Source organism: Anolis carolinensis, chromosome 2 (genome assembly GCF_035594765.1).
Source record: "Anolis carolinensis isolate JA03-04 chromosome 2, rAnoCar3.1.pri, whole genome shotgun sequence".
In the NCBI taxonomy this organism is placed as follows: domain Eukaryota; kingdom Metazoa; phylum Chordata; class Lepidosauria; order Squamata; family Dactyloidae; genus Anolis; species Anolis carolinensis.
In genome coordinates, this window is record NC_085842.1 from 23,629,930 (window position 1) to 23,644,729 (window position 14,800).

The 14,800-nt window shown below is 41.9% G+C and overlaps 1 protein-coding gene across 1 annotated transcript in view; it reads left to right on the forward strand.

The window, feature by feature from the left end:
• The window catches only part of agpat1 (1-acylglycerol-3-phosphate O-acyltransferase 1), a 103,303-nt gene that overhangs the window by 84,654 nt on the left and 3,849 nt on the right, over positions 1–14,800 (forward strand). The window contains exons 4-6 of the mRNA XM_062973658.1: positions 452–627; positions 11,414–11,509; positions 12,525–12,597. Coding sequence (XP_062829728.1) covers positions 452–627; positions 11,414–11,509; positions 12,525–12,597 — 345 coding nt within the window. The remainder of the gene's footprint in view (positions 1–451; positions 628–11,413; positions 11,510–12,524; positions 12,598–14,800) is intronic.

Sequence of the window (14,800 nt, forward strand, 5' to 3'; positions counted from 1 at the left end):
GCATTTCTGTGATCTCAAATAATATACTGTGTCCAGGTTGGTTCATCAAGTGCTCTGCTATGGCTGATTTCTCTGGTTGAATTAGTCTGCAGTGCCTTTCATGTTCTTTGACTGTGTTTGGGCGCTGCTGTGTTTGGTGGTCCACAGCTGCATGGTATCCGGTAGACTCCTGCAGAAGAGAGAGGATCCCTCTTGTCCTTCGCTGACCGTAACATTTGTTGGATTTTCTTTGTGGGTCTGTAGATAGTTTGTAGGTTGTGCTTCTTCATCAGTTTGCCTATGCGGTCAGTGGTTCCCTTGAATGTGATATGTTTTTTTAATTACTTACATTGCATAAAGACAAAAGCAATTTGCCCCATACGTGGTATACACAGTAAATCCAGAACACCACTGGGCTTCCTCCCTATCTGCTGCTATGACTGACGCCTGTTTTTCCCTCTGCCACTCACAGGGATGATGGAGGTGCTGCCAGATCGGTGCGTGCCAATTGCCAAGAAGGAACTGATGTACATGGGTACGGTGGGCTTGGCATGCTGGCTGGGGGGCATCATCTTTATCAACCGCAAGAAGACAGACGACGCCATCAACGTCATGTCGGAAGCTGCCCAAACAATGTTGTCTGAGGACGTGAGTCTCACTGGAGGACTGGGGATTGTTTTTGGGAATTGTGGGACAGCTGGAGGTGGCAGGAAGGGATGGGAGGAGGTGGAATAATCCCTGGCTTATGTACACCCAGATGTTGATTGCAACAATGGGAACACATAAAGTTTCCTTTTGCTGGACGGCAGCTTTAGGAATTCCATCTGTCAGCATGACCACCCTGATGGCTATGCTTGCAGGGGGATTCTGATAGCTGTAGTCCAGACAGTAACTGTCTGATACCTTTAATGCAGTTCCCATGATCCTTGGACATGAGCCGTACTGTCCGTAGTAGAGAGATGCACTACCGTCAAACAGTAATTATCAGGCTCTTTAATTATAGAGCTATTGATATGAGACTCAATATGTTGTTACGGATTGAATGTTGGCCTAGGACTCTGGGAAAGCAGATTTCACATTCCTTGAGCAAGTCATACTCTTACCAGCTTTAGAGGAAGGTAATTGTAACCTCTGAAAAACATCCTCCCAAGGAAACACTATGATAGCATCGCCACGCAAGTCAGAGATGACTGTAAGGCATATATCAGCAACAATAATATGCCACTGGTTGTAGAAACCAGTTCTGCATAACTGGAACCGAAGTCTGTGGTTTTGCCTACTTGCACTGCAAAGGGAGATATTTTCTCTGGACATTTTATAGGTTTTCCAAACAATTCTATGATGTGTTTTCTCTGGCAAATCCCATAGAGTTGTATTGGAAGACCCAGCAAATTCTTACAGAACATACCTCTCTTGGAATTTCTATATCTTCCAACATAATTCCAGATATTCCAGATAGTGCTATGGTTTGCTCCTTCCAGAAGTTACCACTGAGTTATGATGAAGGACCTCAGAAAGACTTATAGGTCTTCCAACAGAATTCTGTGATATGTTGGAAATGAGGTGATTTAATGGCGTTCAGACCTATCCACAGTTTCACCTAATCATGGTCCAACCGGGAAGTATTCCTATAGACACATGGATCTTACTGTACAACCAATATTTCAGAATATCTCTGTGCTTTCATCATGGTGATTGTTTCATGGAATTATAACCAAAGAGTAAAATAATCACCAGAAATAGTGGCATAGGAAATACCTCCTCTGTCAAGTGAAAAAACTGACCTGTTGGCTCCCTCACTTCCCTCAAAAGTGAGTTGCACACTTCTTTTTTAAAAACACTGTTGTAGTAGAGTAAAGATAAAGGTTTCCCCTGATGTTACGTCGAGTCGTGTCCGACTCAGGGGGTTGGTGTTCCACTCCATTTCTAAGCCGAAGAGCCGGCATTGTCCATAGACACCTCCAAGGTCATGTGGCTGGCATGACTGCATGGAATGCCGTTACCTTCCTGCTGGAGCGGTACCTATTGATCTACTCACATTTGCATGTTTTCAAACTGCTAGGTTGGCAGAAGCTGGAGTTAACAGTGGGCGCTCACTCTGCTCCTTGGATTTGAATCTGTGACATTTCAGTCAGCAAGTTCAGCAGCTCAGCGCTTTAACACACTGCGCCACCGGGCTCCAAAACGTTGTTCTAATGAATAATAATAATAATAATAATAATAATAATAATAATAATAATAATAATAATTTATTTATTTATAGCCTGCCCTTTCTCCCCAAGTGGGGACTCAGGGCGGCTCATAACAAAATAAAACACAGTGATATACATGCAATGCCAGAATAATATATAACTGATAAAAAAGCAACTTAAATAAACAAGACATAGTACAGTTCCACACAATTAGACATATATGAATCCTTAAAAACTCTTTAAAAATTCAACTAAAACCATTGGAATTACGATGGCATGCAAGAGATCAACAAGGTAGATGTTCAGCAAACTAGGTGGAGGTACGTATGAGATGTAATTAGTCCTCCTCCTTCGTTAAACTGATGTTAAGCCTCCAAGATGTTTCTTGGCTTTGAACAATAGTAGATGCCAACTAATTGGTGCAGTCCATCCAGAAGACGGGAGAACCCACAAGGAATAAGCAAAGTGTGTGTAGCAAGTGGGGACTAAAAGTAGACAGAATAGTTGGCTGGAAAATACACACCCAGGATTTCTACACAGAAGAACATCTATTTGCATTATTTCAGACAAGATTGACTTTCTCCCTGCCAAAAAATAGTGGCACTGCAGAATTGATGAAAGTTACTGTGAAACTCATACCTTTGCTGCATGCATTTCTGCTGTTGTGATATAAACCCATTGCATGTAAAGTTGCCAGAATTTGGAAATGTTATTATTATTATTTTTTAACCAGGACGACCTCAGCCGGATTGTAAAAATGCTTACAAAATAGTTTCCAAGCTCAGGAGCTCCTGTTGGATATGAGTTCTCCCTGTTATTAGTGTGTCATCGTTATGACTTCTGTGTTATGGGTGCTTTGATTATGACATAATCCAATATGCGTCTTGATTTCAGGTGGAGCAGAGGCCCAATTTGTTGTCTCTGCCTTTGCCCAGAGGCAGGATTTGGCGCCCATAGAGATCTTATATCTTCCTGTATATCCTATGAGTGGGCAGAAGAATGGTAGAAATTCAGTTGGGCCACGCCAGCCATTCAGCCTAGAATTTGCTTTCTGTGCCTGTCCTTGATTCTTGACCAAGTCAGAGGGTGACAAATACCTCTGATCTGGGCCTGGTGCCAGAAGGCAGCTTAAGTTGACAAATGCTCCCCATTCAGCAGGACTTACTTACTGCTGCCTCCATTGCCATTGCTGCCACATCAATCTAGCATCCCAAGTCAGCTTTATCCCAGCACATGTCTCTTCTGAATTGATAGTAGTAATAATAATAATAATAATAATAATAATAATAACAGGAAAAACTCAGCTGCTATCAGGACCTCAAGATTGAACTTCAATGACTCTGGCAGAAACCAGTACAGGTGGTCCTGGTGGTGATTGGCACATTGGGTGCTGTGCCAAAAGATCTCAGTTGGCATTTGGAAACAATAGACATTGACAAAATTATGATCTGCCAACTGCAAAAGGCCACCTTACTGGGATCTGTGTGCATCATACGAAAATACATCACACAGTCCTAAACACTTGGGAAGTGTTCGACTTGTGATTTTGTGAAACGAAATCCAGCATATCTATCTTGTTTGCTGTGTCATACTAATAATAATAATAATAATGCTTTATTTATATCCCTTCCTATATCCTTAAGTGTATCTCCCTGATGCAGAGTTTGGTGTGTCCTTCTTCTCTTCTAATCGCCCAAATCCCTTCATCTGGATCTGACATAGAGTCAGACATAGAGCCTAGTTGAGGTAGATATTTTACAAATGAAATCTACTTTAATTTGTAAGATACCTTGCGTCCCAGATTTATATGATGGTGGTATAAATCTTACAAGTTAAGTATATTTTAATTTGTAAGATATCTTGAGTCCCAAATGATATGATGGTGGTTTAATTTTTTTTTAAAAAACAACAACAATCAAGCAAAAGTGTTATTATTTTCTGGTAGTATTTATGCTGTTCCATATCTATAGACACACATTTTGTGTCTGGCTGCAGGGACACAGCCAGATGCAAAATGTGGCCCTACAACTGTGTTGGATGCCGTAACACCTTGAGATACAATCTTCTAACACGGTGGTTCCCAACCTTGGGGCCTCCAGGTGTTTTGGACTTCAACTCTCAGAAATCCCAGCCAGCTTACCAGCTGAAGTCCAAAACACCTTGAGGCCCAAAAGTTGGGAACCACTGTTCTAAGGAGTCAGAATATCATAGAATGACACTTTAGCTAAGCATTTAATAATAATAATAATAATAATATTATAATAATAAAACTTTATTTATATACCACCATCTTTCCTCAAGAGACTCAGAGTGGTTTCCAACATACCAAGAAACATAGAGTCAATTTAAAAACATACAGCTATTAAAACATTATACACATATCCAAGAATACTTAAAACCAATAATCATAAACATATAACCAGGTAAAAACCCAATGATAGGGCTCCATCAATAAAACCGGATACAGTAGCCAGGCTTTAGAATCATAGAATCATAGAATCATAGAATAGTAGAGTTGGAAGAGACCACATGGGCCATCCAGTCCAACCCCCTGCTAAGAAGCAGGAAATCGCATTCAAAGCACCCCCGACAGATGGCCATCCAGCCTCTGCTAAAAAGCCTCCAAGGAAGGAGCCTCCACCACGGCCCCGGGGAGAGAGTTCCACTGTCGAACAGCTCTCACAGTGAGGAAGTTCTTCCTGATGTTCAGGTGGAATCTCCTTTCCTGTAGTTTGAAGCCATTGTTCCGTGTCCTAGTCTGCAGGGCAGCAGAAAACAAGCTTGCTCCCTCTTCCCTATGACTTCCCCTCACATATTTATACATGGCTATCATGTCTCCTCTCAGCCTTCTCTTCTGCAGGCTAAACATGCCCAGCTCTTTAAGCCGCTCCTCATAGGGCTTGTTCTCCAGACCCTTAATCATTTTAGTCGCCCTCCTCTGGACACTTTCCAGCTTGTCAACATCTCCCTTCAACTGTGGTGCCCAAAATTGGACACAGTATTCCAGGTGTGGTCTGACCAAGGCAGAATAGAGGGGGAGCATAACTTCCCTGGATCTAGACGCTATTCCCCTATTGATGCAGGCCAGAATCCCATTGGCTTTTTTAGCAGCCGCATCACATTGTTGGCTCATGTTTAACTTGTTGTCCACGAGGACTCCAAGGTCTTTTTCGCACACACTGCTGTCAAGCCAGGCGTCCCCCATTCTGTATCTTTGATTTCCATTTTTTCTGCCGAAGTGAAGTATCTTGCATTTGTCCCTGTTGAACTTCATTTTGTTAGTTTTGGCCCATCTCTCTACTCTGTCAAGATCGTTTTGAATTCTGCTCCTGTCTTCTGGAGTGTTAGCTATCCCTCCCAGTTTTGTGTCGTCTGCAAACTTGATGATCGTGCCTTCTAACCCTTCGTCTAAGTCGTTAATAAAGATGTTGAACAGAACCGGGCCCAGGACGGAGCCCTGCGGCACTCCACTTGTCACTTCTTTCCATGATGAAGACGACGCATTGGTGAGCACCCTTTGGGTTCGTTCGCTTAGCCAATTACAGATCCACCTAACCGTAGTTTTGTCTAGCCCACATTTTACTAGTTTGTTTGCCAGAAGGTTGTGGGGGACTTTGTCGAAGGCCTTACTGAAATCCAGGTACGCTACATCCACGGCATTCCCTGTATCGACCCAACTCGTAACTCTATCGAAAAAAGAGATCAGATTAGTCTGGCATGACTTGTTTTTGGTAAATCCGTGTTGACTATTAGCAATGACCGCATTTGTTTCTAAGTGTTCGCAGACCACTTCCTTAATGATCTTTTCCAGAATTTTGCCTGGTATTGATGTGAGGCTGACCGGACGGTAATTGTTTGGGTCGTTCTTTTTTCCCTTCTTGAAGATAGGGACCACATTCGCCCTCCTCCAATCTGCTGGGACTTCTCCCCTTCTCCAAGAACTCTCGAAGATAATTGCCAGTGATTCTGAAATAACTTCCGCTAGTTCCTTCAGTACTCTTGGGTGTAGATGATCTGGCCCTGGGGACTTGAATTCGTTTAGAGAGGCCAAGTGTTCCTGGACAACTTGTTTCCCTATTTGGGGTTGGATTTCCCCCAATCCTTCGTCCATTCCGTGTTGCTGAGGTTGAAGATGGCTTTCTTTTTCTGAGAAGACCGAGGCAAAGAAGGCATTAAGTAGTTCTGCCTTTTCCCTGTCCCCTGTCGCCATCACCCCATCTTCTCCTTGCAATGGCCCTATCGCCTCCTTTTTCTTCCTTTTTCTACCAACGTAAGCAAAAAAGCCTTTTTTGTTGTTTTTTATGTCCCTGGCAAGCCTGAGCTCATTTTGCGCTTTAGCCTTGCGAACCTTTTCCCTACAGGTGTTGGCTATACATTTGAATTCTTCTTTGGTGATTTCTCCCCTTTTCCACTTCTTGTGCATGTCACTTTTGAGCTTTAGCTCAGTTAGAAGTTCTTTGGACATCCATTCTGGCTTCTTTGCACTTGTCTTATTTTTCTTCTTTGTTGGCACTGTTTGCATTTGCGCCTTGAGTATTTCACTTTTGAAAAACTCCCATCCATCCTTAACTCCCTTGTTTTTTAATATCGGCGTCCATGGAATGCCGCTGAGTAATTCCTTCATTTTTTGGAAGTCAGCTCTCTTAAAGTCCAGAATGCGTGTTTGACTTGTCTTAGTTTCAGCATTCCTTTGTATTGCAAACTGCAGGAGCACATGGTCACTTGCCCCTAAGGATCCAACCACTTCAACTGTATTGATCAGGTCTTCCACATTTGTTAAGATTAGATCAAGAGTTGCTGATCCCCTTGTTGCCTCTTCTACCTTCTGGACCATAAAATTATCTGCAAGGCAAGTGAGGAATTTGTTGGACTTTGTACTCTTGGCTGAGTTTGTTTTCCAGCAGATATCGGGATAATTGAAATCGCCCATGACTACTATATCTCTTCTTTGTGCCTGTTTGGTCAGCTGTTGACAGAAGGCTTCATCAAGTCCTTCATCCTGACTCGGAGGTCTGTAGTAGACACCCACGACAAGATCTTTTTGAGTCCCGGTTCCCTTGATTCTTATCCAGATGCTTTCAAGCTGGTTTCCCGGATTACAGTCTTGCATTTCTTCTGCAACGTAACTGTTTTTGACATATAAAGCTACTCCCCCTCCTCTCCCCTTTGTTCTATTTCTGTGAAAGAGGTTATAGCCCTCAATGGTTAAATTCCAGTGATGGGAGTCATCCCACCAGGATTCAGTGATGCCTATGACATCGTATGTGTGGTGCTGTGCTAGGAGTTGGAGTTCGTCTTGCTTATTTCCCATGCTCTGAGCATTAGTGTAAAGACATGTAAGCCCCTGTGACCTCCCCTCGAACTGTTTATTTGGGATTATTGTGCTCTCTGTACTTGGTCCTTGCTGTGTTTGTGCAGCCCCCCGTTTAGCCTTTCGGCGGTTCCCTGTGGTCGTGGGTAATATAGTGTTCGCCAGGCTGTTGTTCCCCTCCCCCAGTGGATCTAGTTTAAAGTGTGCCTGATGAGGTTTGTGAGTCTGTGTGCAAAAAGATGTTTTCCTACTTGTGTGAGATGCACCCCATCGCTTGCCAGTAGTCCATCCTCTTGGAAGAGTAGACCATGGTCAAGGAAGCCAAAATGCTCCTCTTGACACCATTTTCTGAGCCAGTTATTGACATTGGAATGACTATAAAGTGCTAGACGTGCCATGTATTTCAGTACAATGTGGGCGGGGATGAATAAAGTGCTGAGCAGAGACATTCTAAGGATCTCTATTCAAAGACCTGTTTGAACCATTTACTCCCAAACTGAGTAGCTGAACTCCCTGAACCACAGCTCTGTGGAGTATTAGGAGATCGGGAAGGTATCTGGCTGTGTCTCTGCAGCCAGACACAAAATGATTACATTCTTCCTTGAGGTCCATTGGGGGTAAATTTATTTACAGTATTTATATTCTGCCCTTCTCACCCTGAAGGGGACTCAGGGCTGATCACATTATACACACATAGAGCAAACATTCAATGCCCATAAACACATCAAACAGAGACCGAGACAGACAGACACAGAGGCAATTTAACCTCCTGAGGGGATGTTCGATTCTGGCCACAGGGGGGAGCAGCTGCTTCATCATCCACTCTGACGGCACTTCCTCATTCCAGGTCGTAAATTAGTTAAACTTGCCTCCCCGCTTTTTTTATATATATATAAGTGGTACCTTATTTCCTACTTGATAGATGCAACTATCTTTCGGGTTGCTAGGTCAGCAACGAGCAGGGGCTATTTTTTATTTTTAATTGACGGGTGCTCACCCTGCCACGGGCTGGCCTCGAACTCATGACCTTATGGTCAGAGTGATTTATTGCAGCTGCTCAACAGCCTGCGCCACAGCCCGGCTCCCTTGACCAAATGACCAAATGCAAATCTATAGCATTCTTCCTCTTGTGGAATTACTATGCTGCTTTGCCCCCTTGGAAAATTGTAGCCCAAAATACCATGGCATCCAACAGAACTTTAGGCCAATACAGTGTGTCTGTGGATCTTGAACATTGTAAGTAGAGTAGAGTCTCACTTATCCAACACTCGTTTATCCAACATTCTGGATTATCCAACGCATTTTGTAGTAAATGTTTTCAATACATCGTGATATTTTGGTGCTAAATTCATAAATATAGTAATTACTACATAGTATTACTGCATATTGAACTATTTTTTCTGTCAAATTTGTTGTATAACATGATGTTTTGGTGCTTAATTTGTAAAATCATAACCTAATTTGATGTTTAATAGGCTTTTCCTTAATCCCTCCTTATTATCCAACGTATTCGCTTATCCAACGTTCTGCTGGCCCGTTTATGTTGGATAAGTGAGACTCTACTGTACTACCGGACAATAGTAACACTCTTGCTTGATTATTTTCATTTTTTCCTGTATACCACCATCATATCTGGAACTCAGATGTGTACCATAATTCGCCCCCTATTAATGAGTGAAGCATACCAACTCCCCATATTTTCGAACCACAGTTGACTACTTAAACTTAACCATTATTGCGGATTTAAAGGGGACTTAGAAGAACTAGCTTCCGTGGCCCAGGTGGAGTGCCCTCCTCACCTGCTTCCCCACTGAGAGGGCGAACTCACCTGACTTCCTCAACAGACACTTCCTCTCCTCAATTTCTCAGCAGAAACTTCCAGCACAAACATAGCATAGAATTACACTTAGGGAAGCAAGAGGTGTGCACAAAGCCTTCGACAACATGGTGTGCACAGACATTTCTCTTTCCTTGGTAGCGACGATTGCCAAATCTGATGATGCCACAAGAAGCTGATAGTCCATGCTTTCTAAATGGAGGGAGAATTTTGTAGACTTTTTTGTTAGAAGAATTACTTTTTTCCCCCCTTTCAAGTGGATTTTAAGCAGCCTTATAGGAAAGACTGCTGTTGCACCTGACAACGTCAGTCTCCAACTATACTTTCAGGCTGCAGCTGAGAGCACATGATGTGAAACTGTAGTGAAAATACAGATAAGTAGGGATTATTATCCAATACAGACTTCCCATGCCTTTCAGTGCTTGACTTTTGGACCCCCCCCCCCCCACTCTTTCAACAGATTTAAATTTTAGCCATATACTACACTTTCAACCATTGATCCGCTCTTTAAGTCATGCTGCTTTTTTTCCCTGGCAATACAGTTTTTTCTCTTTGTCATCTTGGTGCCATCTAGTGCTCAGTCTTGCATTTGCAAGCCAAAAAAATAAGCCTGGGTTGTGCTTTGTAACCAATTTCAGTTTTTGACAGTATCCTGGTCGCTAAGCCATCTAAAAAACATGGACGATCTGTGTACTAAAATGTAGAAAACATTGACATGTAATCAAACTCTTAAATTAGCAAGGTTTTAAAAAGTGTGTCTAAAATAATAAAAGCCTACCCACATCCCAATCCAGCTCTCTAATCTCTATACAGCATTGGTTCTCATATAAACGTTAGGAATAAATAAAATATGTTAGTAAATCAGTTGTACAGTCAGCCATAAGGGGCTGTGATAGTGCAGTGGATTAAACTGCTAAGCTGCAGAACTTGCCTACCAGAATCCACGGGATGGAGTGAGTTCTCATTGTTAGCCCCAGCTTCTGCCAACCTAGCAGTTTGAAAACCTGTAAATGTGAATAGATCAATAGGTCCTGCTTCGGCGGGAAGGTAACGGTGCTCCATGCAGTCATGCCGGTCACATGACTTTGGAAGCATCTACAGACAATGCCAACTCTGGCTTAGAAATGGAAATGAGCACCAACCCCCAGAGTTGGACACAAGTAGACTTAATGTCAAGGGGAAACCTTTACTTTTACCTAGTCAGCCATCTGCCTTCACTTGGTTTAAGAGTCACAGGACCACCATAAAAGTGAAGAACACAAATAAAGGAAATATGGGTTTGTTTTTTTAACCTGAGAGAACACCTCTCTTGGAATTTCTATGTCTTCCAGCATGAATTTATGATCAGTTTTTGCTGGAAGTTGACAATCAAATTATATTGTGGTATGGTCTCTCTAGAAATTTCCAGGTCTTTCAGCATGGCTGGAAGAAGTTAATTGTAGAGTCATCCTGAAGGACCTAGAGATTCAGAACCTTTTAATCAAAAATGTGAACAATTTCAAATCTATAAATGTCACAGGGAGATTATACTAACCAGGGCCGACTGTGCTTAGCTTCCAAAATCAGATGAGATCTGGTGTCTTTAGGGCAAGGCTTTTACAAAGCAGGTGCATCATAACATGCTGAACCCACCCATAAAGGAGCAGCAAGCAGGATTATTCTCTTGCATGATCTCTATTACTTAGCACATGTTTGGGGAGTTGTTTGTCCGATTGAAGACTGAAGCATGAGGTTTTTAGACAAATGGATCTAATTTACATATGTTTTAATTTTTATAATGTATTTTAATGATGTATTTTTATAGTTTTAATTGATTATATGTACTGTTTTTGTTTTATTATTATGTTCTTGGCATTAAATGTTGCCAACTGTTGTAAGCCGCCCTGAGTTCCCCCGGGTGAGAAGGGCGGGGTATAAATGCTGGAAATAAATAAATTGTTCCAAAGTGTCATCCCATCACTGTCCCTTTATCCTCTTCCTGTCATTATATTCGTTCCAAACCCCCCAGTAAGGGAAACCCCCCTCCAATTTGCATGTATGTGACCCATAGTTTTTGAGTGATATCCACTCACTCCTGCTTTCTTCCCTCTGCAGGTTCGGGTCTGGGTCTTCCCAGAAGGCACTAGGAATCACAGCGGCTCTATGTTGCCCTTCAAGAGGGGCGCTTTCCATCTGGCCGTGCAAGCCCAGGTAAAAAGGGCAAAGAGTGGGACCAGAAATGTTCTGTATTTTTGGATCATTATTTTTTTCCGAATATTTTTTATTGTGCAATTTACAAGCAGCCTGTATAATTCTTGTTACATAAAAAGAAATCATGTTCTTTTTTTCCAATTTAATAAAATCATCACCTAAAATAATGTGTAAGGAGAAACTAACCAAAGCAATACTAAAAAAAAAAGGGGGGGGGGAGGAGCAAAGAAAGAAGATATATAATTCAACAGTTGCTATATTTTCCCTATAACTTCCAGAGCTCTGGATGTCGTCTTCTTTGTTATTCTCTTTGTTCATATGTTTTAAGTTTGTAGCTAAGAAAATTTTAACTACCTTTCTTTTTTGTTGTGATCCTAGGGAATTTCGTTAGTCTAACTTTATGTAAAAATTTATTTTTCCCTTTTGTAAATATTCTTTCATAGGTTTCCAGTCAGTTCTGTTTTGGAAGTTTCTATCCTGCGCTAGTTTTTGAGTCAGTAAATCCATATTCATTACGTCCAGCACTTTATTGATCCATTTCTCGCTACTTGGTACTTGTATTTTTGGATTCATCAAATTTTTGGGATACTTACATATACATGGTGAGATATCTTGTATAGAAAACACAAATAAATTCTTTTATTTATGTTTCATATACACACTGTGCACATAGCCCAGGCATGGGCAAATTTGGGCCTACCAGCTGTTAGGAATTATGGGAGTTGAAGTTGAAAACACCTGGAGGGAGGGCCCAAGTTTGCCCATGCCTGACAAATGCACAATATATTTTAATACTTTAAAAATAATTTTTTGCATGAAGCAAAGTATGTGTATATCGAACCATCAAAAAGCAGAGGTCACACTCTTTCAGCCATAGCTGTGGACAATTTTGGAGCATTTCAGAATTCCAGATAGGGGATGTTCAATCTGTAATGAAACTTGGATGCGTAAGGGAAAATGTTTCCTTTCTTGTATGATTAATTTTTCCTCTCTTCTTGCTCCTGGTTCCCTTCAGGTTCCTGTCATCCCAGTCGTGATTTCATCGTATCGGGATTTCTACAGTAAGAAGGAACGACGCTTCACTACAGGTGAGTCCAACATTTAGTTCCCCTTGTTATTGGGAGCGAAGACTCAAGCTAGTAGGTGGTGGCCCAGAACTGTTTTGAAGCAACATAGGTTTCAAGACTGGCAAGCAGTTTATGAGGAATTTTGTAAATCCTAATTATAATACAGTAAGACCCCCAGTGTACAGTAGGAGCCCCCAGTGGCGTAGCAGGTTAAACCACTGAGCTACTGAACTTGCTGACCGAAAGGTCAGTGGTTCAAATCCAGGGAGCTGGGTGAGCTCCCACTGTTAGCCCCAGCTTCTACCAACCTAGCAATTCGAAAACATACAAGTGTGAGTAGATCAATACGTACCACTCCGGCATGAAGGTAACGGCACTCCATGCAGTCATATCGGCCACATGACCTTGGAGGTGTCTACGGACAATGCCAGCTCTTCGGCTTAGAAATGGAGATGAGCACCAACCCCCAGAATTGGACACAACTAGACTTAAGAGTTAGACATGACTAGACTTAATGTCAGGGGAATACCTTTACCTTTACCTTAAGACCCCCATATTAGCATGGGCATGCATTTTTGCCTGGGTGACGATTACCTGAAACAGGTATGGCCAAATGCCACTGAATTCATATGGTAATTATTTCCAACATGCTATACTGTTACTTTTGGAGGAACCTAGACATTCCTATAGAGGTATCCATTCTAAGAATTTTCTAAATCCTCTGGGCCAATTCTATGGTAAACTCCAGGGAGGCATATCATGGATCACCTGGAGGACCCAGAAAATTCCTATTTCTCCCCACGAACAGGTAACTGAAACTAGATATGTGTCACACGGTTACATGGGTCTTACTGCAGCTACCATGAAACATTGACAAAATAATTCATGAAATATTATAAATTTGTTTAAAACACAACATTAATTTTTCAAGGAACCTGTAGGACTGTACAGGTTGAGTATCCCTTATTTGAAATGATTGGGACCAAAGGTGTTCTGTATGTCAGATTTTCAGGTTTTGCTATACTTGTATATACAGGGAGCGGACAACTCCCATATTGTGGCAGCTCCACTGGCTGCCAGTCTGTTTCCGGGCTAGATACAAAGTGCTTGTCATTACCTTTAAAGTCCTAAATGGTTCTGGTTCAGGTCCAGGTTACCTAAAGAACCGCATCTCCTCCTATAGACCTACTTGAGCACTGCGGTCAGTGGAGGAGTCCCTGTTCTCGGTCCCACCCCCATCTCAAGTATGGCTGGTGGGAATGAGAGAGACAGCCTTCTCCGTGATTGCCCCTCACCTCTAGAATGCCCTCCCTAAAGAGATAAAAAGTCCCCTTCCCTCCTATGCTTCAAAAAACGATTAAAAACCCATTTGTGCACTTTTTTTGTGTCAGGAGTGACTGGAGAAACTGCAAGTCACTTATGGTGTGAGAGAATTGGCCATCTGCAAGGATGTTGCCCAGGGGACGCCCGGATGTTTTTGATGTTTTTACTATCCTTGTGGGAGGCTTCTTTCATGTCTCCACATGGGGAGCTGGAGCTAACAGAGGGAGCTCATCCACGCTCTCCCCGGGTTGGATTCAAATCAGTAACCTTCAGGTCAGCAACCCAACCTTCAAGTCAGCAGTCCTGCCGGCACAAGGGTTTAACCCACTGCGCCATTGGGGGCTCGTACTTTGGCACTTTAGCATATGGAGAGGAGGAGGACTAGGGAGCAATAATCAGTTAATTCATTTTTGAATGGATGTTAATATTATACTTTGGCCTTAGTGCGTTGTCTAGTGTTTCTAGATACAATGGTAGTTATAGATCGCTTTGAATTTTAAATGTTTTAGTGAACCTCCGGGAGCTAGCTAAACCCAGGTTCGTGTTTTTATGGTTAATAATAATAATAATAATAATAATAATAATAATAATAATAATACTTTATTTATATCCCACCACCATCTCCCCGTGGGGACTCATGGCGGCTTACATGGGACAAAAGCCTGAACAACATAATTGAACAAAATAAACAACAACATAAACACAATTCACAGCATAAAAAGATAAAAACAGTAATACAATGTAAAATGAGAATATTATAACAATGTTACAGATATAAGTTATAGATATAAGTTATAATGTTAGATATAAGTTTATAGTGTAACTAACTGTTCATATAATTTTAGATTTTATTTAATACTTGGTTATTTGATGTTGGCTTGCTTTGGGACTGGGTGGATGG